The sequence below is a fragment of the Lathyrus oleraceus genome, chromosome 4 (genome assembly GCF_024323335.1).
Source record: "Lathyrus oleraceus cultivar Zhongwan6 chromosome 4, CAAS_Psat_ZW6_1.0, whole genome shotgun sequence".
Lineage (NCBI taxonomy): Eukaryota > Viridiplantae > Streptophyta > Magnoliopsida > Fabales > Fabaceae > Lathyrus > Lathyrus oleraceus.
The window spans coordinates 474,356,763-474,379,268 of NC_066582.1; the positions used below are offsets into that span (position 1 = coordinate 474,356,763).

Consider the following 22,506-nt stretch of genomic DNA (forward strand, 5'->3'; position numbering starts at 1 on the left):
AAAGTAAATTTTTTTGAATTGAACTTTGGAAGAGGAAGTCTATGTAAGTCAACCACCAGGATTCAAAATCAAAGGGTAGGTACATAAGGTGTACAAATTTATGAAGGCTCTATATGGTTTGTAGCAAGTCCCAAGGTCTTGGAATAAGAGAATAGATAGCTTCCTTATCAATGAAGGTTTCACAAAATGCGTCTCAAAACATGAAGTGTATGTAAACAATGCAAGAAGACTCGGTCGAGTCATTATATGCTTGTATGTGGATGACTTGCTGATTACAAGTGAAGACGAAGCAAAATAAAAGTGTCAAGTTGGAACTGATGTAGAAGTTTAAAATGTCTGGCCTAGGAAACTTGAGATATTTCTTAGGGATGGAGTTTAAAGACACAAGTAAAGAAGTGTTTATGCACCATACAAAAGGGACATAAAACTCTTCTTCCAAGTCCCGAAGAAAAACTAGGTAGTCATGTTCCTACTCTAGAACATGTAGAGAAACCGCCAATGAAGAATCCTCATAAGCATCCTCTTTACGTCTACATCCTAGAAAATAAGATACCAAAATCACTAGAAAAACCTCCAAATATAAAGGAGTACAAAGAGAAAGGAGATCCCTACGAGCATGTACAACTCGTGATGAACGTTTGAACTATTTCCATGCTAATGATCCACCAAAGTGCAATCCATTTGTACTAACACTAACAGGATCCACCAGGCTCTGGTTCAATCTCGCTCGATTGTAAGATCATTGACTCCTTACTTGAGTTTCTCCTTTTCCCGCCGAAGGAGGTTGGGTAAGAAAGCTTATTCGTGGCCAACATCTCTTAACACCAAAATAGTCAGTGCACAACGAGTAAGGAAAGTCGATTCAGCCAATTCCCTTTGCCATGTTTCATCATAAACAACTGAGAAATAAGTATGATCCTCGTTATAAACTGAATACTGAAATTTTGTATCTATTCTCGATCCAGAACTAGATAACAACACCAGACTCGACTCCACTTGAACGAAGGCATTCCATTCTACAATTCTAAGTCGAGGACATTCTTGTGGAGGTTTCTCAACCTGAACATCTTCTTACTTTGGAGTGGATGTCAACCTTCCCTTACATACCGACTGTAGAGATGGTAAGACTTCACCCATCAAGATTTGTGTGAGAGAATCCCGAACTTCCACTCGAACATGAGGAGCAATTTTCTGATTGATCCGCCCAAAACTATACCAAAAGGCATTCCATTAGGAATACCATAAGTGGAGGCTCCCCCACTAGAAGGGGTACTCAAAATTCCATCAAAAGCAACAATTGTCTAAATCTCTTTCATCGAGTGCTGCATGGCATTCTCGTTTTTCATTGCATTTACACACTTAAAAAAGAGACACCCTAAAAGGTTTAAAGAAACAAAACAAGGAAAATGAGGCCCTGATCTGATGCCACTTACCAAATATTTTCTTCCTTTCTTCTTTTAATTTGGCATCCACCAACGAGCGAGTTTGAATGCACTTCTTAGATCAATTTCTTGAAGTGCCACCAATACAACCAAGTTCCTTACATAAATACACCACCTAACTCTTCAAATATAATTCCTCCATGGAAATGTCTTCTTTCTTGTAAGCATACAACCCAACCCCCATCAAATAGTGGCTTTGAGCCCGATACTTATGGAAACTGAACAAACTGAGGAAGGACCATATTTCAAGTGACAAATCTTTGCATGTTCTTCCTCGACTAGAGGAGAAACTAGGAAAATGCAATCATCAAAATCCATCATGGAGTCAAAATAAGCTTCAGAATACCAGATATGTTGCCTTAAAAGAAGCAAACCATACGTGTTTTCATAATTAGAGCTACTCTGAATCTTAAAAAAATGGAAGAATAATGTCACAAAAGGCTTACCTCCTTTATACTTGCACTAGTGGTGGAAGACTTAAATGAACACCCAACTCACTCGATGCAATTGTGAAGGGGAGATCGATGAGTGATTCAATATGTTGACCTCAAATTCGTTGAAAGGAAGACGGTAACCTATGAAGGAGAATATGAATTCATAAAAAGAGATAGTGCATCGGTCATATCGGCTGCAAATCTTCTTATCTCCGCCAGGGAAAAACACCCTCAATTGATCGTGAGATCCATGTCTATCAAAGCTTGATCAAATACACCTTCACAAACAAAGGCGGAGACAATCCTTAGTATGTTGGGATCCACTGAATCGCCTAAAATATCCCTATCATCCTTCTTGGTCGAAGTTGATATTATCATTGTGTTTAAAATATATTATAAACAAAACTGATCCAGATAAAACAAAGTAAACAAGTTCATGTGATCCCTATCTTGGAAGCTTTAATGAAGGGGTGCAAGAGCAAAGAAAATGTTAACTTCGGATCCAGGAGAATGATCAATCTAACATTCAAAACTAACGTCAACAAACAAGATTGTTTGAGTTTGATTCAACGACTGAACAAAACACCCTCTTCGCAAAGCACTAATAGAAAAAAAGGCAAATTAACACTCTGAAGACCCTTTATACTCCTTTCAAGCACCAAGGACCGTATGAGTCACCCCGCATTACCGACAGTTGAGATTTTCTCAAAAATGATTTGAAAGAACTTGAGCAATCTAAAGAAGGAGAAATATCATTACTAGCCAGCGAATAAAAAACATGTCTGTCAGTCTCAGCGTTACGTTGAGTCTTCCAAGTGAGGCATTTAATGCACCCATTCCCAAGAACGATGATATTTCATCTAGGAACTCCACGTCCATAGATACCGTGTTCGAGTAATGATGCATATAAAAAATCCTCACCCTCCAAAGTAGAGATAATGGTTTGAGGGAAAATGTTATAGGACACCCGCAAGGTCTAGAAAATGAAGGCCCGATTACAAAGTGACAAAACGGCTAAATATGGAGCATGTATATCCATTTTTCTTTGTGTCGCAGGTAACCCTTCAAGAGGGACGTCAGACTAACAACCAAAGTAAATCCAACGGATAACTGCATCCCAAGTCGTTTCACACACGTGTGGCTATCAAACATCTCCCCTATTTAAAGAGGAAAGCCTGTCACTTCACATGCATTCAAATAATTTTTCATTCAAACTCCATTTCTCATTCTCTTACTGACTTGAGCATTGGAATACTAATCTTGCAGGTCATCCCCCTCTCCACAACATCGAAATCTGCAAACCACCGTAATAGACCGTGAACCCACTATTTGCAATCATATTTAGTTCCCGTATAGAACAAAAAATACAATCAATATTTTCCCTTTTTGTGTTGCATCTCCAAATTTCATGTCATGTGAACATAGAGTACCTTCATTTGTAATGTTTTATATGTTAACGTTAGGATCCACATTTATATGTTGAGCTTGAATTATCTTGATTGGGCATTATTTCCATTAAGTTCAAATTGAATAATCCAATTAGCATTTTTAAGACTATTATTACGATCAAATTTATCATTATCGAAGATTCTTTGAGAATTATTTATTAGTTACAACAACATTTTTTACATTCACCACTATAGAATTGTTACCCTTGCGATAGATTTGCTTAAAAACTCTCATTATTTATCATAACTAGACTTTTGCTTTTATACTTTTTTAAATGATAATCTTCGTATTATATATAATCAAATTTAAATGGTAGATATGTAGGGACATTAGATGCAGGGATGCGAATTCAAATTTGCAATATCTCAATTGTTCATCTTTATGTTGGATTTAAATCCAAAACTTTGAGTAATTCCGAGTCAATCTTGATAAACAAGATTCAATCACACCGATCGAATTCCCTCTTGTTCTTCACTATTCACTCAAGTGAATCAATCAACCTTGGTTACAAGATTATACCGCTGCACAATGATGATAGAAACAAGAAAAGAAAATTGAATTGGGGAAAGAAAATGGTTAGGGTTTATCGAGAGAGGGAAAAAGATGAATTAGTTTTGCAGAGTGTCTCTCTGCTCATAAACTGTGATTCTTCATTCCTTTTTTGCAACTGAAAAACACCAAGTGTTTACAATAATATGGGTTACTCCCTATTTATAGATTTTGGGTTTGCTTGCTTCTCAATCAAGATCTCAAACTGACCTTACTAACTCAGCTAAACAAACAAATAAAGCTAAGTTTAACATCACTATCGAGATACTCTTCGACATTTTGACACCTAAGTGGTTAGACACTTCCTTGCTTCTGTCGAGAAACTTGCTTCGACACAAGGCATTACAATTCAACACACCACCTAATTCATTGTGTCCAAGCTTATACATTTATCATGGACCTTAACTTCTTAAACACTTCGACCTTCACTCCCTTCATCATGATGTCTGCAATCTGATTCTCAGTTCTGCAATGTTCCAAGTTCAGTTTCACTTTTGCTACCTGCTCTTGAAGATATTGGAACCTCATTTTAATGTGCTTGCTTCGTCCATGCGCTATCGAATTCTTCATCGGATTGATAGCAGACATGCTGTCGATCTTCATGGTAACCGCTCCATGATTCTTCCTTGTAATCTCTTCGACCAAATTCACCATCCAAGTTGCTTGACATGGACAAAGAGAAGCAATTATGTACTCTACTTCACACGATGGCAGTGCCACTACTGGTTCCTTTCTTGAACTACCAGTAATTGATGCACCACTTAACATAAACATGTATCTAGCTGTGGGTTTTCTATCCTTAACATCACTACACCAACTTGAGTTGGTGTATCTCACTAGTTTGCATTATTTTTCTTCATCAGCTACAGGAAACAAAATGCCATAATCAAGAGTAACTTTGAGATACCTTTGTATCCTCTTTGTTGATGGTAGATGTGATACCTTTGGCTTATGTATGAATCTACTTACTATACCTACACCATATTCTAGATCAGGCCTTATGTGACAAAGGTATCGAAGTGATCCAATGAGTCTGTTATACTGCATTGGATCGACATCATCTTCATATGTTTCTTTCGACAGTTACATTATGGACTCAGCTGGAGTTGAAGTTGGGTTGCAATCTTGCATCTCAAATATTTTGAGTATTTCACCTGCATATCTTATTTGATGCATCATCAATCCTATACCACTCTTGTTGAATTTGATGCCAAGAAAATATGAGAGATTTCCTAAGTCTAACATTTAAAACTCCTCACTTAGGTCATGTTTGAAATCTCCGATCTCCTTCTCGCAACTTCTTGTTATTAACAAGTCATCGACATGGAGACATAGTATAATTATTTTCACTATTGCTTCTTCTTACGTATACTCCATGCTCAGTTGTGCACTTCACAAATTTATTTTCCCTTAGGAAACTGTCTATCTTATTATTCCAAACTCTTTGAGCTTGCTTAAGTCCATACAAAGCTTTATGCATCCTGTATATCTTTCTTTCTTCTCCTTGTTTCACAAATCATCTAGTTGTGCAACATACATTTCTTCATCTAATGGTCCATTCAAGAACGCACATTTTATATCCATATGACATGTGTGCCATTTGTTCATATTTTTTAGACCAATAACCAACCTGGTTGTTTCGATCCTAGCAACAGATGTAAAAACTTCATAGAATTCGATTCCTTCCTTCTAAAGAAATCATTTCACCACAAGTCTTGCCTTGTGTCGAGTTACTTCACCTTTGGGATTCAACTTCACCTTGCATACTCAATTCACATTGATTACCTTCTTGCCTTGAGGCAATTCGACAAGTGACCAGGTGTCGTTGTCTTCGATGGACTTTAGTTCCTCATTCATTGCTTTAACCCACTTTTAATCCTTCAATGCCTCAATTGCATTGACTGGTTCGACATCCACATAGGAAGCATAGTGTACCAACTCACCTTCATCATCGATCACATCATCTGATTTAATCACGCATTCTTGCAACCTTGCAGGCATATGTCTTTTTTTTAGTTCTGCTTGTGCTTGTTTTACCTATGACTTCTTCCTATCGAACTTCTCTTTCAACTTCACTTGTTGGTTCTTCACATAGGATTCTCATTGAATCCTTCTTTACATTTTCAGTCCAATCCCATTCCTTAAACTCGTATTTGATCACGTCCCTGTTGATCACTACTTGCTTGTGCATCGGGTCGAATGACTTGTAACCTCGAGTCGAATGATATCCTATTAGGATTATCTAACTCGACTTGTCATCAAGCTTTCTTCTCAACTGATCAGGGACATGTCTATGTGCTATAGATCCAAATACCTTCATATGACTCAAGCTAGGCTTGACACCAGACTAACATTTTTATGGCGTGATTCCTTCTAGCGTTTTTCTCGGACATCTGTTCAGTATGTATGTTGCAGTTGACACAACTTCTCCCCATAATTCTTTAGGTAGATACTTGCCTTTCAACATACTTCTAACCATATTCATGATGGTTTTATTCTTCCTTTATGCAGTTCCATTTTGATGTGAGGTGTAGGGTGGCACCACCTCATGCATAATCCCTTCTTTCTCACATAATGTGTCGAAGTATTTCGACACATATTCTCCACCACCATCAGTCCTAAGAATCTTAAGCTTTCGACCATTTTGTTTTTCGACCTTAGATTTAAACTTGGAAAATACCTCGATCACTTCACTTTTCTTCTTGATCAGGTAAGTCCATGGTTTTCGACTGAAATCATATATGAATGTGACAAAGTATTTGTTACCTCCAATTAAATCCATCTGGATAGGACCACACACTTCAAAGTATATGATTTCAAGAATTGCCTTCGACTTGTTTCCTGCATCCTTGTTGAAGTTGTTCTTGTATTGCTTTGCCTACACACATTCTTCACATACTTCATTTGGAATGTTGATTTCTAGTAACCCTGAAACCATATTTCTTCTCTTTAGATCTTTGATGTCTTTGAAATTGAGATGACCAAATCTATAGTGCCATGTCCATTCATCCCTGCTAGCTGCAGTTGCAAGGCACTTATGCTCCATCATAGTAAGTTCAATCCTAAAGGTTCTATTTTGAGACATAAGTGCCTTCAAGATTAACCTTCCACCTAAGTCGAGAACTCTCATCATCTTGTCTTTGATCGACACTTTGTAGTTCTTTTTGACCAACTGCCCTATGTTGAGCAAATTACTCTTCATGTCTGGTATGTACAATACATTGGAAATTACTGACCTATTGCCATCTTTCCTCATAATCAAAACATCATCAATACCTTCAGCAGCTAAAGTATTGTCATTTGCAACTTTTACCATGTTCTTTATTGAGGGTTTCATGTTGACAAATTGATCGGTCACCATTTCCATTGAATTCCCACCGTTAATTCGACATATTTTCATCACTTTGGTAAGATTTATGTTTGTTTTTAGTTGCTTCGGAGTCATTTATCATGTTTTGTTGGTTTGGTATCGCATTGCATTCGATTACAAGTTTATGTCAAAAAGATCTCTTTTATGCTTCGTTTGGTAGTGTCATTGTTACAGGCCATTGCACAGGTTTAAAAGCATTAATGGTGAAGTTTTGGATACTCAGAAAGGCAAAAATATGAAGAGACAGCAGGTCAACACGGGCACCCGTGTGCAACAACACTGCCCGTGTTGTTGATCAGGCAGAGCAAAATGGGAGAAGAAAAACAAAGATCAACACGGGCACCCGTATGGTGACACACGACCGTGTTGTTTAAAACAGTGCATTAACACGGGCACCTGTGTGGAGGAACACGGCCCGTGTTGTTGCCTCTGTAGCTTGTTTTGAAGATAATTATCATGAAGAGCAACACGGGCACCCATGTGTACACACACGGCCCGTGTTGTTGGGCGCGGCTTGGAAACCCTAACTTTTGCTTTGTGAGCCTATTCTGCTCATTAAGGGTAGTTTGGACCTTCTGCTTGGAAGAGACTCATCTGAAGCTATAAGAAGACTTGGAATAGAAAGGAGAAGGTACTTTTTGACGGACGAAAGAAAACATTGCATTGGAGAAGATAGCTACTACGAAGGATTTGAAGGCGGCGAGATTCAAGGGCATCAACCATTGAAGATCAAAATCTCCTAATTCTTTGTAATGTCTAATCTTTACATTATGAATTCTTTGAGTACTATAAGAGGCTAAACCCCCTTATGCTAGGGGGGTGGTCCTGATTTAATCGTATGTTATGAATGTGAACAAATGATTTCTTGATTACCATGTTACTTATTTCAATTCAATTGTGTGATGTTATTATGCTTTTGTATCGGACAAATACAAATTGATCTATGACTTTCAATAACAGGATTGTGATTGTTAGGGTTTTCACACAATTGGGTTTATGAATGCATCATCTAGGACTAGTAACTTTTGTAAATCACCGTAAACCTTGATATTGTTTATGATTAAAACCAATGATTAATTGAATGGACATTTGAGTAAGAATTGGTAGTTTAATAGTTTCTTCCTTAAGGACTTAAGGAAGAACATTTTGAGGTTAGGTGATTGAATGTTTCATATGTATGAAGGAAATTTTGACTGAATTCATAACTGGTTAAATCAACCACTCACCCTAGCATATTTTATCTTAATCAATTATTTCTACTATTTTTTGTGTTTACTATTATAAATTCCTAAACAACCAAACCATTATCTTTTTGTTCTGATAGAATCAAAGTAAAATAAGTATTTCCTACACAATCCCTGAGATCGATACTTGGAAATAAAACTCCTTATTACTACATCGGTAAAAATAGTACACTTGCTATTTTTCCGATCACAAATCAATATTTCCTACCAGTCATGTGTGATGAGCATCCTAAGTCCAAGTACCACTGGTCCTGAAATTTTTCTTCATCTCTTGTTGTGACCATCATCAACATCTCTTCTTCTTCATGCTTTGCAAACTTTGCATCATTATCTTGATTCTTTTGTTTTTCAGGACAACCACTAGAGTAATGACCATACTTCTGACAATTGAAACACCGAATATGACTTTTGTCAGGTTTTCAACCATCACTTATTCCTCTACCTATAACATTGCCTCTTTGGTTACTTTGGTATGAGGGCCTTCTTTGATTCGACCAACCTCCATCTTGCTGATTTCACCCAATTGTATTGTTGTATCCCTATTTACCTTTATTATCGAGCCAATTCCCTTTGCCTTTTTTTCTCTTGATGATTGTGCATGCAAAGCCACACCACTCTTCGACTTGCCTGTATCTTTTCCAACCATTATTTATTCATGAGATTCAAGCGTCCCTCTAAGCTCTTCCTTTGTCAATGCTGACAAATCTTTTGACTCTTCTATGGCTACTACCACGTGGTCGAACTTTGGAGTCAATGACCTTAAGATCTTTGAAGCAACTGATCATGATGTTAACACTTCTCCACATACCATGAGTTGATTCACCAGTTTTGTAACCCTAGTGAAAAAACCGGTTACCTTTCATTGCCTTCATCTGAAGTAATTCATATGTTCTTTTGTGAGTTAGTAACCTCACCTCTTTCACTTTTCTCCACCTTCAAACGATTTTTCAAGAATTTTTCATGCTTCTTTCGCTGATTCAACATCACTAACCTTTTTTAAATTTTCAGAACCGGCACATTGATGAATTATAAAGAGAGCTTTATAATCTTTCTTCTTCAATTCTTTGTGTGCATCCTTTTTTCTTCATCCATCGAGTTTGCTGCAAGCGGTGTCACTCCCTAATTCACAAGATCCCAAAGATCTTGATAGAAAAAGACAATCTTTATCTTCTTGCATAAATTCTCGTAATTCTGATTCTGCAGAATTGGGAGACTCGCCGGAAAATGTTTGTTCGGACGATTCATCACCATTATGTTTTGCTTTCCACGAATCACTCAGCAAGTGCTCTAGATACCAAATGTCGGCATTAAACCCAAAACTTTGAGTAATTTCGAGTCAATCTTGATGAACAAGATTCAATCGCACCGATCAAATTCCCTCTTGTACTTCACTTTTCACTCGAGTGAATCAACCAACATTGGTTGTAAGATTGTATCGCTACACTATGATGATGAAAACAAGAAAAAAAATTGAATTGGGGAAAGAAAAGGGTTATGTTTATCGAGAGAGGGAAGAAAATGAATTGATTTTGCAGAGTTTCTATCTGCTCACAAACTGTGATTCTTTATTCCTTTTTTGCAACTGCAAAATTTCAAGTGTTTACAATAATAGAGGTTGCTCCCTATTTATAGATTTTGGGATTACTTACTTCTCAAGCGAGACCCAAAACTAACCTAACTGACTCATCTAAACAAACAAATAAAGTTAAGTCTAACATCACTGTCGAGATAATCTTCGATATTTTGACACATAAGTAATTCGATATTTCCTTACTTCTGTCGAGAAACCTGTTTCGACAAAAGGAATCACAATTCAACACTTTAAAGAATAAATTTCAATCATTAGACTATTTGACAAAAAAATAGTATGAAAATGGACAACAAATTTTTTAATCTTCTCTAATTTATTTTTCTGATATTTTAGACTCTATTTCTTTTTTTAACATTGAACATATCATTTCGTAAAATATAACTACAAAAATCCAAATAACCCTTTGAAATAGTCAATATACTCTTAGTTGAAATTTGAATTTCCTTTATAATTGAAGTGCCTCCCTCTCTCATTTGTGCTTGTTTATGCAATTTCTTATGTAAAAAGTTAAAAATAAGTAAGTTTCAAACATTGATAATATAAATAGTCCAAAGTCCCAACACATATACCAACCCCTTTGGCTAGTAGTGGATTATTGTAATGACAGAAGATAAAACAAATACAAATAACTTATCACGATGTATACAATTACATCAATATCTTTGATCCTTTTCCTGTTGATACGTGTGTATCTCGTGGCCTTAATTAGAATTACAAAAGCATATAAAAAACCATATAAAATCCAAATCCAGATTCAGAAACATTAAGCCAGAAAAGTTAACTAATTTCGTGTTTATCTCTTTCACTGTCTCACATTATTCAATCTTTTTATTTTATATCAATATTTTATTTCCATTTTATCTTCATCTCATAAACTATATTAAATCCGTGACTTTTGAATCTAGATCTCATAAAATATACAGTATCGTATGGTTTGGTATCTGCTGTGGAGATCGCTAATCCACAACACCCATACGTCCTTCAATTATTGGCTATCTACTTTTCATGGCCCACCTAATTCAATTTTTTAATAACTCACAGCAACTGTGCTCTCACATTTATTATACTCTGTTTTATTATGCAGATTTATTATTCAATTATATATTTTTTATTTACAAATAAATATCTTTTTTGATATATCAATTGTTAAGTACTTAATGGCATATTAAGAAAAATCGATGTAATTGTTATATTGTCTATTTGTTATGATATAATATAAATCCAAGTCCAAAGTTTAAGTTACTCGGGTTGGAAATTATATATATATATATATATATATATATATATATAATATATATATATATATATATATATATATATATATATATATATATATATATATAATATATATATATATATATATATATATATATATATATATATATATATATATATATATATATATAGAATAATTTATATTTCATCTGTTTTTTTTTATAAGTGTCATTTTTTAGAAAAAAATTGTTTCTTTTTAAGTGTTATTTCAAAGTTCAATGTAGAGTTAATTATAGTATTGTCAAAATTATCATTAATCATTTATTATATATAGAGAAAAAGATTAAATAAATTACTAAAAAGTTAAGGGTATCGTAGGAAAAAACATAATCATTGTTTAAAAAGTCAAAAAACGACACTTAAAAAGGAACGGAGGGAGTATATAGCAATAACAACTTTTCAATACAATTGTTTTTCATAACAAATTTTTATGTACTCATTTACTCTCTCTTATTTCTTTTTCACCCAAAGCGTTTATGTACTAACAAATTAGTATTTAGAGTTTATGATTTGTCCTTCTTGATCAGAAGTTCAAGATATGCACGTTAATGGTCATGTTTATGGGGATCGTGGATCGTGTTTGCCGCAAAGATGAATGGTAGCATTGGTATTCCCAATTCTCTTCCAATTCTTGATGGCAAAAATTGGATCCGATGGAGAAAATAGATGCAGTCATTGTTTGGTTTTCAAGAAACCTTATAAGTGGTTATTAATGGAGTTCATGAGCTTGCTAATAACGCAAACGATGCTCAGAGAATCACTCACAAGGAAGCCAAGAAGAAAGATTGCAAGATTGTGTTTTGTATTCAATCTGCAGTAAATACAATGAATTTTGACCGAATTTTTCATGCTGAATTGGCGAAGGACGCATGAGATATTTTTGTCAAGTATTATGAAGGTGGTGAGAAGGTTAAAGTTGTTAAATTGCAGACACTGCGAAGACAGTATGAGTTACTGCAGATGGAAGAAGATGAAAAAATTGCATGTTATGTCTTGAATGTGCATAATCTTTTTCATCTCGTGAAAGGTTGTGGCGAAGTCATAATTGATAAAATGATAGTTGAAAAGGTAATGCGTACATTGACCTCTTACTTTGATCATTTTATCGTAGCCATTCAAGAATCCAACAATCTTGAAACCTTGAAATTAGAAGATTTGGTTGGTTCATTGTAGGCACAAGAGCTAAGGGTTGTCGAGAGAAAAGGGTTCAAGATTTGATACAAGCATTGTATACCCACATATGGAAAAAGAGTGGTGGTTCCAACAAGTTCAAGAGTAAATGAGACAATACTCAGAGCAAGAAGTCTTAGGTGAATCCTCAAAAGCTATGGTTGACGATATGGCTTTTGAATCCTCGAAAAGAGGAGAAGGAACCCCATATCAGAAAGTAAAACGGGAGAAGAAAATGTGTAGTGCTATAACTGTGAAAAATGGGGTCACTTGACCAATAATAGTTGGTACAATAAAGACAAGGGAGTGACGAAAGGCAAGGATGATGAAGGAGAAAACCTTTCACATCAAGATTCAGATGATTCTAATGGTATGGTGTTTATGGCCGCAGTTGCAAATGAGCATGTCTACTCCAATACCTGGTTCCTCGACACGGGATACTCGAATCATATGATTGGTCGAAGAGTGTGGTTAGAAAATTTCGACGAGTCGAAGAAGAGCAAGGTCAGGATTGTAAATAATAGCTCATTGGAAGCAGATGGTATTGACAACATAGTTATTCAAATGAGTAATGAAGCAAAATCTATGATCAAAGATGTACTGTACGTACCTGGCATGAAGTACAATATGCTAAGTGTTGGACAACTGATCGAAAAAGGTTTCTCAGTAGTTATGGAAGATGGATTCTTTAAATTGTTCATCATCCAGAATAATTTGGTCTTAAAATCTTCGCTGTTGAAGAATAGAACATTTAAGATTATGATAAGTTCGACTGAGGTACAATGTCTAAAAATAATTGTCGACCACAAGCATAATTGGATGTGGCATTTGAGGTTTGGCCATTTGAACTTTAGGTCACTCAATTAACTGATAACTCAAAATATGGTAACTGGTACACCAAGTCTTGTGATGCCTGACAAACTCTGTTAAGATTGCTAAGTAGGGAAGCAATCCAGGAAGTCTTTCGTTTCGACTATGCCAATAAGATCCTCTTGCATATTAGAAGTAGTACATTCAGATGTATGTGGACTATTTGAGAACCATACCATTGGTGGAAATAGGTATTTTGTCTCATTTGTCGATGAGTGTAGCCGAAAGATTTGGATTTATGTGATCAGGCACATAAACAAAGTATTTTCAATCTTTAAGAGATTCAAAATGCTTATCGAAAACAAGAGTGAAAAGACAATCAAGGTTCTGCAAACAAATGGAAATGGTGAACACACATCTAAGATATTTTAATGTTTCTATGCAAAACATGGTATCGATCATGAGGTAACTGCTCCTTACACGCCTAAAAATAATAAAATAGTAGAAAGAAGAAACCATACCATATTGGATATGGCAAGATGTATGTTGAAATAAAAGAACTTGCCAAAAACCTTGTGGGATGAAGCAATTACTATTCTTGTTTATATTATGAATAAGATCCCTACCAAGAAATTAAAGATCAAGGTTCTTGAAGAAGTATGGAGTGACAAACGACCATCAGTGGGTCATTTGAAGGTGTTTGGCTTTATTTGCTACAAACATATTCCAGATGCTAGGAGAAGGAAGCTTGATGATAAAAGTGAACCTATGATTCTTGTAGGATATCATAAGACTGAAGCGTACAAGTTATTCATTCCAACGAACGATAATATCATGCTGAATCGAGACATTGTGATTGATGAGAACTCTTCTTGGGATTGTAATTCAGATTATACAACTAAAAATTCATTGATGAGTTATGGCCTTGATGAAGAGAGTAGTGATCATGATGAAATTCTAGTTATTGACATTCCAGTCACAGTCGAAGTCGAAGCAGACAATAGAGAGGGTGTGGCTAGAACAAGCCAAAGACCTCAAAGAATCAAAGTTCTCCCAACAAGTCGTCAAGACTGTGAATTGGTCGGTGATGATGAAGTCACACCAGATGGAGATTCGGTTCATTTCGCTTTACTTGCAGGTGTTGAACCAAATTAACTATATTGAGGCCTTAAAGGATAAATAGTGGATGGCAGCTATGGTCGAAGAGTTACAAGCGGTCGAAAGAAATAATACATGGGATCTAGTCAAATTGCCAACTCACACAAAAGCTATTGAAGTAAAGTGGGTGTTCAAGATGAAGCATAATCCTGATGAGTCGATTGCAAGATATAAGGCAAGATTAATAGCTCGAGGATTTCTTCAGAGAGCAGGACTTGACTATTTTGAAGTGTATGCACTAGTAATAAGATTGGAGATTGTTAGATTGGTGGTAGCCTTGACATGCAAGCAAGGTTGGTCGATATTTCACTTAGATGTGAAATTAACATTTTTGAATGGTCCCCTAGATAAGGTCGTGTATGTCACACAACCTCTTGGGTTTGTGATTCAGGAGGAATCAAGGAAAGTGTAAAGTTTGCTCAAAGCTCTCTATGGTATGAAAATAAGCACCTAGGGCATGGAACAAGAAGATCGACTCATACTTAATCGAATTGGATTTTATCAAATGCATGTATGAGTATGATGTCCATGTATATGTCATGACACAAGATATAACCATCACCTGCTTATATGTTGATGACTTGCTAGTAAGTGAAAATAACTTGGAGAACTTGTTGAAGTTCAAGGAGATGATGAAAAGGGAATTTGAAATGTCGGATATGGGAAACTTATCATATTTCCTAGGCATGGAATTTCAAATTCCGAAGCAAGGTATGATGCAAAATCAAAGGAAATATGTCAAAGGAATACTCAAGAGATTTATAATGGAAGACTTGAATTTTGCATCCTCACCTGTCAAATCAATATATGAAACTAGAGAAACATGGAGAGGAGCACAAGGTCGGCGTTATTTTGTTCAAACAAATTATAGGATCTCTGAGGTATGTGCGCAACAACAGACTTAATATAGGTTTCTCAGTCAAATTGGTAATCAGATACATGGATGAATCAAATGTGTCACACATGAAGACTGCTAGAAGAATCCTGAGATGCCTAAAAGGATTAATAAATTGTAGAATTTTGTTTCCTCAATATTTTGAAATCAAAGAAGTTGTGACTAATTTCTTTTCAGATGCTGGTTGGCATGGAGATAAGGAAGATCGAAGAAGCACAACTGGTTATTTCTTTCAAGTATTTGGTTCCCCAATCTCATGGTTCTCGAGAAAGCGACTTGTGGTGATATTATCATATTGTGAGGTTTGGGTATATAACAGGATCCTATGCTGCTTGTTGAGTAATCTTGATCAGATATGTGCTAGAAGAAATGGAGGTCGAAGTAAAGAATCCTCTGGTACTGCAGATCGACAACAAGTAAGCCATTATTCTTGCAAAGAATTCAGTTATGCATGGAAGGAGTAAGCACATTGAGGCGAAATTTCATTTCCTGAGGAAGAAGGTAAATCAAGTTGAAGTTGAAGTGAGACATTGCTCGAGTGAAACATAATTGGCCAATATTTTCACCAAAGGATTGAAGGTCGATAGATTCCTGACTTTGAGAAAGAAATTAGGAATAATTTAGATCGATTATGATTAATGTGTGTTTAACAACTTGGATTATAAAGGGATATGGATGTCAATTTGGCATATATCCACTAGGTAGCCACAAAAAATGCCCATAATGGATATGGTAAAAATCCGTAAAATGGATTTGAGCATGGACACGGATAAATATCCACTAAAATAAGCAGGTATGGGTGTGGGTACGGGTACCTTAGTACCTAACCACCCCATACCCGCATAATATATATTTATATATTATTATTATATAAAAGTGAATGTCTATCTTTTTTTTTAAATGCCACTATAAAGTACCACACATTTTAATATTAATTTTTGTTTATTTTATAATTCAACAATAAAATCTTTTAGTTTTTTTAAATGTTGTTAAATTTTTTTAAAATATTTGATATTTCATAATTGATCGATTTATTTTTACTATAAATGAGGATACAAATATGGGTATGGGTACTTAGGTACCTCTCAGAGTACGAGTACAAGTACAAACATTGACGCAAACACGAGTATGAGCTCGGGTACGAAGCTTTTTTCAAAACTTGGATATGAGCTCGGGTACGAAGTTTTTTTTCAAAACTTGGGTATGGGGACGAATACCATAATACCCTACCTAAACTCTACTCATTGTTATCCCTATATATAATTCAACCCCAAGCCCAAGTTAGTTACTTAAGTTGGAAGGTAATTACTTGTATGTCACACTAACACTATTTAATTATAATTTATCTTTCTTAAGAAAACTTTTCAATATAATTTTTCTTAATTTATTTAAAATAAATTACAAAATTATTTATATGAATAACCAAACACAAGTAATTACTGACATAACTTTAAAAGTTGGATTTGATTAAACGCAAGAAACTCACATGATCCAATAGTTATAATTTAGATATTGTAAAAAAATGGGTTAATACCATTTTATCCCTGCCATATAGGCGACTTCTGATTTACACGCGTATAAATATATTTTGTTGCAAACAAACAAACATATCATAACATTAAGCCTTAAAAATGTCATTACATAAACATTAAACAATTGTCTTAGCAATCATTACAACATGATTAAAAAACTAAAAGTTGCAGCTGTTTTAGTAGTCAAAAGGATTACAAAATGATTAGTAAACCATCAAGCCATGCCTAATCATCTATCTTGCCAATGTCACCCCAATACCTCATTTCCCTGGAGCATGTCCCTAGCATAGGGCCTGCTACCACCACAACAGGTTCCTGAGTCAAAGTACCATCTTCATTTTCTAGTATGATAATTGATCCATCACTGCTTGCACCTGGGCATGTATTTGACTTGGTTTTCAATTTCTTCAACCCGTCACTTGATTTTCTTGGTCCTTTATATTTCACCTTCTTTGTTGATTTTGGAGTTTTCTTGACATAAGTGGATTTTCTTTTCTCAGTTTATGCCACACCAGTTGGTTCAGATTGTGCCACACCGGTTGGTTCAGTTTGTGCCACACCAATTGGTTTTGCTTTACTTAGTATCCCCAGTCAAGTTTGCTTCAAAATAACATTCATTTATACCTTCAAGTTTTCTCCAAACCTTAAACTCATTTCTTGTGTCCCCAGTCAAGTACAAGTTTCAACACGTCAGAGACACCCAATTTTCACTATCTAGGTCATACGCATGCGTTTGAACCCCACCACTATAGAATATTGTATCCTCTCTAACAAACTCCCCTCCACGATGAACAATAACAATGAACTTACACATTATTTGTATCAGAAACCGTTTCATCATCATAATAGTGTTCTAAACTTAACAAAAGAAAAGACGAAAAATAGAGTAGATTGAGCGATTTCGTACCTTGATTCACGTTTCTTTGCAAAATATATCAATGGAGTTGATTGAACGATGACTTGATTGCTTGGAGCTCTTCAATGACGTTTCCACTTACAACAAAAAAGGGGAGGACTAGAATAAAACTTCACCTGTAATTTTATAAACCCTCCTGAGGTGGCATAAATGTGTCCATCTGTCACTTAAAAAATGCCACTTATCACAACACGTATGCATTAGACGTGTGTCATTCCTTCCCTAAATTTAAACAACCAGAATCTTTATATGACAATGTTGTTTTTGAAAAAAAAATATTTTTACAAAAGTATAAACTAGAAGTCGCCTATATGACCGGAGTAAAATGATTTTAACTATAAAAAAAAATTAATGTCAATAATATTAATTAAACATATAATGATTCTTTAATTATATTTTTAAAAAATGTTACTAATTAAACGGACTTGATTAGATCTTAAAAAAAATCTAAAAATAACTATACCCAAAAAAAAGTATCTCTAGCCACACATAGTTTTCCCCTTTCCCTGATATACAGGTTAAATTCATTTCCCGCTTCATCCTCCAAAACTTCATGTCCAGTCATCAACCCACCAATCAATACTTCACAACTGATACTTCATACCCTCCTCACTCAATAAAAACCATTCCCCAACACAAAAAATTCTATTCTTCATCATGGCTTCTCCTTCTCCACACTCTCTCCCAATCCTCTTCTCCTTCATTTTCTTCCTCTCCCTCTCTCTCTCCCACTCATCTAACTCTCCACAAACCTACATCATCCACGTGTCAAAATCTCCACGGTCTTCCCTCTTTTCCACCAATCAAAACCATTTCTCCTCCATCCTCAACACCCTCCCATCTTCCCCCAACCCAACTCCCATCCTCTACACATACACGTCCGCCATTCACGGCTTCTCCGCCCAACTAACTCCCTCCCAGGCCGACCACCTTAAATCCCACCCCGACATCCTCTCCATCCAACCCGACCAAATCCGACACCTCCACACAACACACACCCCCGAGTTCCTCGGACTCGCCGAATCCTCCGGATTATGGCCAAACTCACACTTCGCCTCCGACGTCATCATCGGCGTCCTCGACACCGGAATCTGGCCGGAGCTCCAAAGCTTCTCCGATCAATCTCTATTTCCTTCCACTCTCCCTTCTTCCTGGAAAGGAGCCTGCGAAACATCCCATGATTTCCCTAAATCTTCATGTAACGGAAAAATCATCGGCGCGAAATCTTTCTACAAAGGCTACGAAGCTTACCTTCAAAGACCTATTGATGAAACCCTCGAATCGAAATCTCCTAGAGATACAGAAGGCCATGGAACTCACACAGCTTCAACTGCAGCAGGCTCCATCGTTGGTAACGCTAGTTTGTTTCATTTCGCTCGAGGTGAAGCGAAGGGAATGGCGACAAAAGCTAGAATCGCTGCTTACAAAATCTGTTGGAAATCTGGTTGTTTTGATTCTGATATTCTTGCTGCTATGGATGAAGCTGTCTCTGATGGGGTTCATGTGATTTCACTCTCCGTTGGTTCCAATGGTTATGCGCCTAATTATTATCGTGATTCAATTGCTATTGGTGCTTTTGGTGCTGCGCAACACGGTGTTGTTGTATCTTGTTCTGCTGGTAATTCAGGTCCTGGTCCTTATACTTCTGTTAACATAGCTCCTTGGATTTTAACAGTTGGTGCTTCGACTATCGATAGAGAGTTTCCTGCTGATGTTGTTCTTGGGGATGGTAGAGTTTTCGGCGGTGTTTCTTTGTATTATGGTGATGATTTACCTGATTATAAGCTTCCTTTAGTTTATGCTAGTGATTGTGGTAGTAGATATTGTTACATAGGTTCTTTAGATTCTTCGAAAGTGAAAGGGAGGATTGTTGTTTGTGATCGAGGAGGGAATGCTAGAGTTGAGAAGGGTAGTGCTGTGAAAAGTGCTGGTGGGTTAGGGATGATTATGGCGAATACTGAAGATAGCGGTGAAGAGCTTCTTGCTGATGCACATCTTGTTGCAGCTACAATGGTTGGTCAAATTGCTGGTGATAAGATTAAAGAGTATATAAGATCGAGTGAGAATCCAACAGCTACGATCGAGTTTAAAGGAACTGTGATCGGTGGTTCGGAGTCACCTTCTGCTCCTAGAGTTGCTTCATTTTCTAGCAGGGGTCCAAATTATAGAACTGCAGAGATTCTTAAACCAGATGTTATAGCTCCTGGTGTTAACATTTTAGCAGGGTGGACTGGTAAAGTGGGTCCTACTGATTTGGATTTGGATCCTAGGAGAGTTGAGTTTAACATAATTTCAGGTACTTCTATGTCGTGTCCTCATGTTAGTGGAATTGCTGCATTGCTTAGGAAAGCTTATCCGAATTGGTCACCTGCTGCGATTAAATCGGCTTTGATGACAACTGCTTATAATGTTGATAACTCCGGCGAAGCAATTCAGGATCTTGGGACAGGTAAAGAGTCAAATCCATTTGTTCATGGAGCAGGACATGTTGATCCTAACAAAGCACTTAATCCCGGGTTGGTTTACGATTTAAACAGCAATGATTATTTAGCATTCCTTTGTTCAATTGGTTATGATGCTAGGAAAATTCAGGTTTTCACTAGAGAACCAACTAGTTATAATGTTTGCGAAAACAAAAGGAAATTTTCTAGTCCCGGTGATTTGAATTACCCTTCGTTCTCTGTTGTGTTTGATGCAAACAATGAATTGGTTAAGTATAAAAGGGTTGTTACTAATGTTGGTGGTTCTGTTGATGCTGTTTACACTGTCAAAGTGAATGCTCCTTTTGGTGTTGATGTTAGTGTTTCACCTAGCAAGCTTGTTTTCAGTAGTGAAAACAAAACTCAAGCTTTTGAGGTCACATTCGCCAGAATCGGATATGGTGGTTCTCAGAGTTTTGGGTCTTTGGAATGGAGTGATGGAGTTCATATTGTGAGGAGCCCAATTGCTGCTAGATGGAGCAATGGATTCTCATCAGCATCCTTTTGATTTTTCATTCTGTGAAAGTGGAAACACATTATTATTATTACCATGCATAGGTGGAAACATGTTATGTATGAAGTTAATTAGTCTTGTATTGTTGTAACTTTTATGTTAGCTTTTATTGTACAAACTAAACAAGAATAATTATTTGGTTTGGTTGTTTCTGTTTCATGATGTTGTATTAGTATCAATTTCTAAGTAGTTGATGGAGGTCTTAGTTCAATAATTTATGGGGATGAAATGGAATCTATGAAGTGAAATGTGATTTTTCCACTGTTGATTAAGGTAATTATACCAGTATTAAAACTACAAAACAAACACCAAATCAATGAGTCAAAAAAATGTCTATAATTGTCTCAATATCAATGAAGGATTTCCAACACCTTCTCAATCTTCTTCAAAATTCAAAGAATGACTAATAATTTTTGTGAACCCTTATATTTAGTTTCAAGTATTAGACATTCATATATTTCTTTAAATAAATTCTTCATTTAGATGAGCATCCAATTATATATGTTCATACATTAAATGTTTTAGAAGCATTCAACACATAAACCCCATTTCCTTACATTTCCCAAATAGATATAAAATTTCTGATAGATATTCAGGAACTTTCTTATTTAATGATCAATTATACCTTATATATAATCTCTTTATTCCTAAATTTTAATTTTGGTCAATTGTTGTATCTAAATTATCTATTGGTTTACATTGCCGATTAATTTTTTCACACAATTGTCATGACATTCATGATATGTCTACTTAGAAGATGATTGAACATGTGGGCTTTCATAAGAATATTTGCATTATTCATAAATGTTAGTTTTTGGATTTTGAAAATAACCACAAAAAAAATTATTGGGGTGTGTCACAGAACAACTTGCACTCTTTAAAATTTAAAACGTTGTGTGACACTGCCTTAAATTATGCAAAGCAGTCTAACTATCACGACGCCTCAAAGATAAAACAACTGAAATCAATTGTACGATAACTACTTGCACAATATGTATTGTTCTAGAGATACAACCTTTGATGTCGTTAAAACCATTCGATAATGGTGTTAAAATCACTTACAATTTCTGACAAAAACCAATCTTTAGAGAAAAGAAAAATTTAAGGGAGAGAGAGAGAGAGAGAGAGAGAGAGAGAGAGAGAGAGAGAGAGAGAGAGAGAGAGAGAGAGAGAGAGAGAGAGAGAGAGAGAGAGAGAGAGAGAGAGAAGAGAGAGAGAGAGAGAGAGAGAGAGAGAGAGAGAGAGAGAGAGAGAGAGAGAGAGAGAGAGAGAGAGAGAGAGAGAGAGAGATAGAGAGAGAGAGAGAGAGAGAGAGAGAGAGAGAGAGAGAGAGAGAGAGAGAGAGTTCAAAATATGAAATTTAAGAATGAAGAATACGAGAAATATAAGTCTCTATTTATAGGCAAAAAAATCGGACCCGCATAAGACAGAACGTGGGAGATGTGGAGTGGATCATTACAAAACTAGCCGTTATGAGGCTTGATCAGTAAGGAGGCGAAGAGACTTGGTCGACAAGGAAAAATGTGGAGGTCTGGTCAACAATTAAGGTTACAGTCAAATAAAGTAATTTGTAATTGAATTATAGCACACCGTTATTAATTAATAATAATTAATTAATTTACACTCCACACTATTAATAAATTAATTTATATTAAACAATTATTTTAATCATTTTGA

At 35.8% G+C, this 22,506-nt stretch overlaps 1 protein-coding gene across 1 annotated transcript; it reads left to right on the forward strand.

Annotated features, from left to right (window-relative positions):
• Positions 1 to 18,362: 18,362 nt before the first annotated feature.
• On the forward strand, positions 18,363 to 20,988 carry LOC127076258 (subtilisin-like protease SBT1.4). The gene has a single exon (XM_051017860.1). It carries the CDS (start codon positions 18,493 to 18,495, stop codon positions 20,821 to 20,823), a length of 2,331 nt encoding a protein of 776 aa, XP_050873817.1. The 5' UTR covers positions 18,363 to 18,492; the 3' UTR covers positions 20,824 to 20,988.
• Positions 20,989 to 22,506: the final 1,518 nt, after the last annotated feature.

Bases quoted from the DNA above. Each gene is read 5' to 3' on its own strand.
- LOC127076258 (XM_051017860.1), top strand. From the start codon at position 18,493: ATGGCTTCTCCTTCTCCACACTCTCTCCCAATCCTCTTCTCCTTCATT.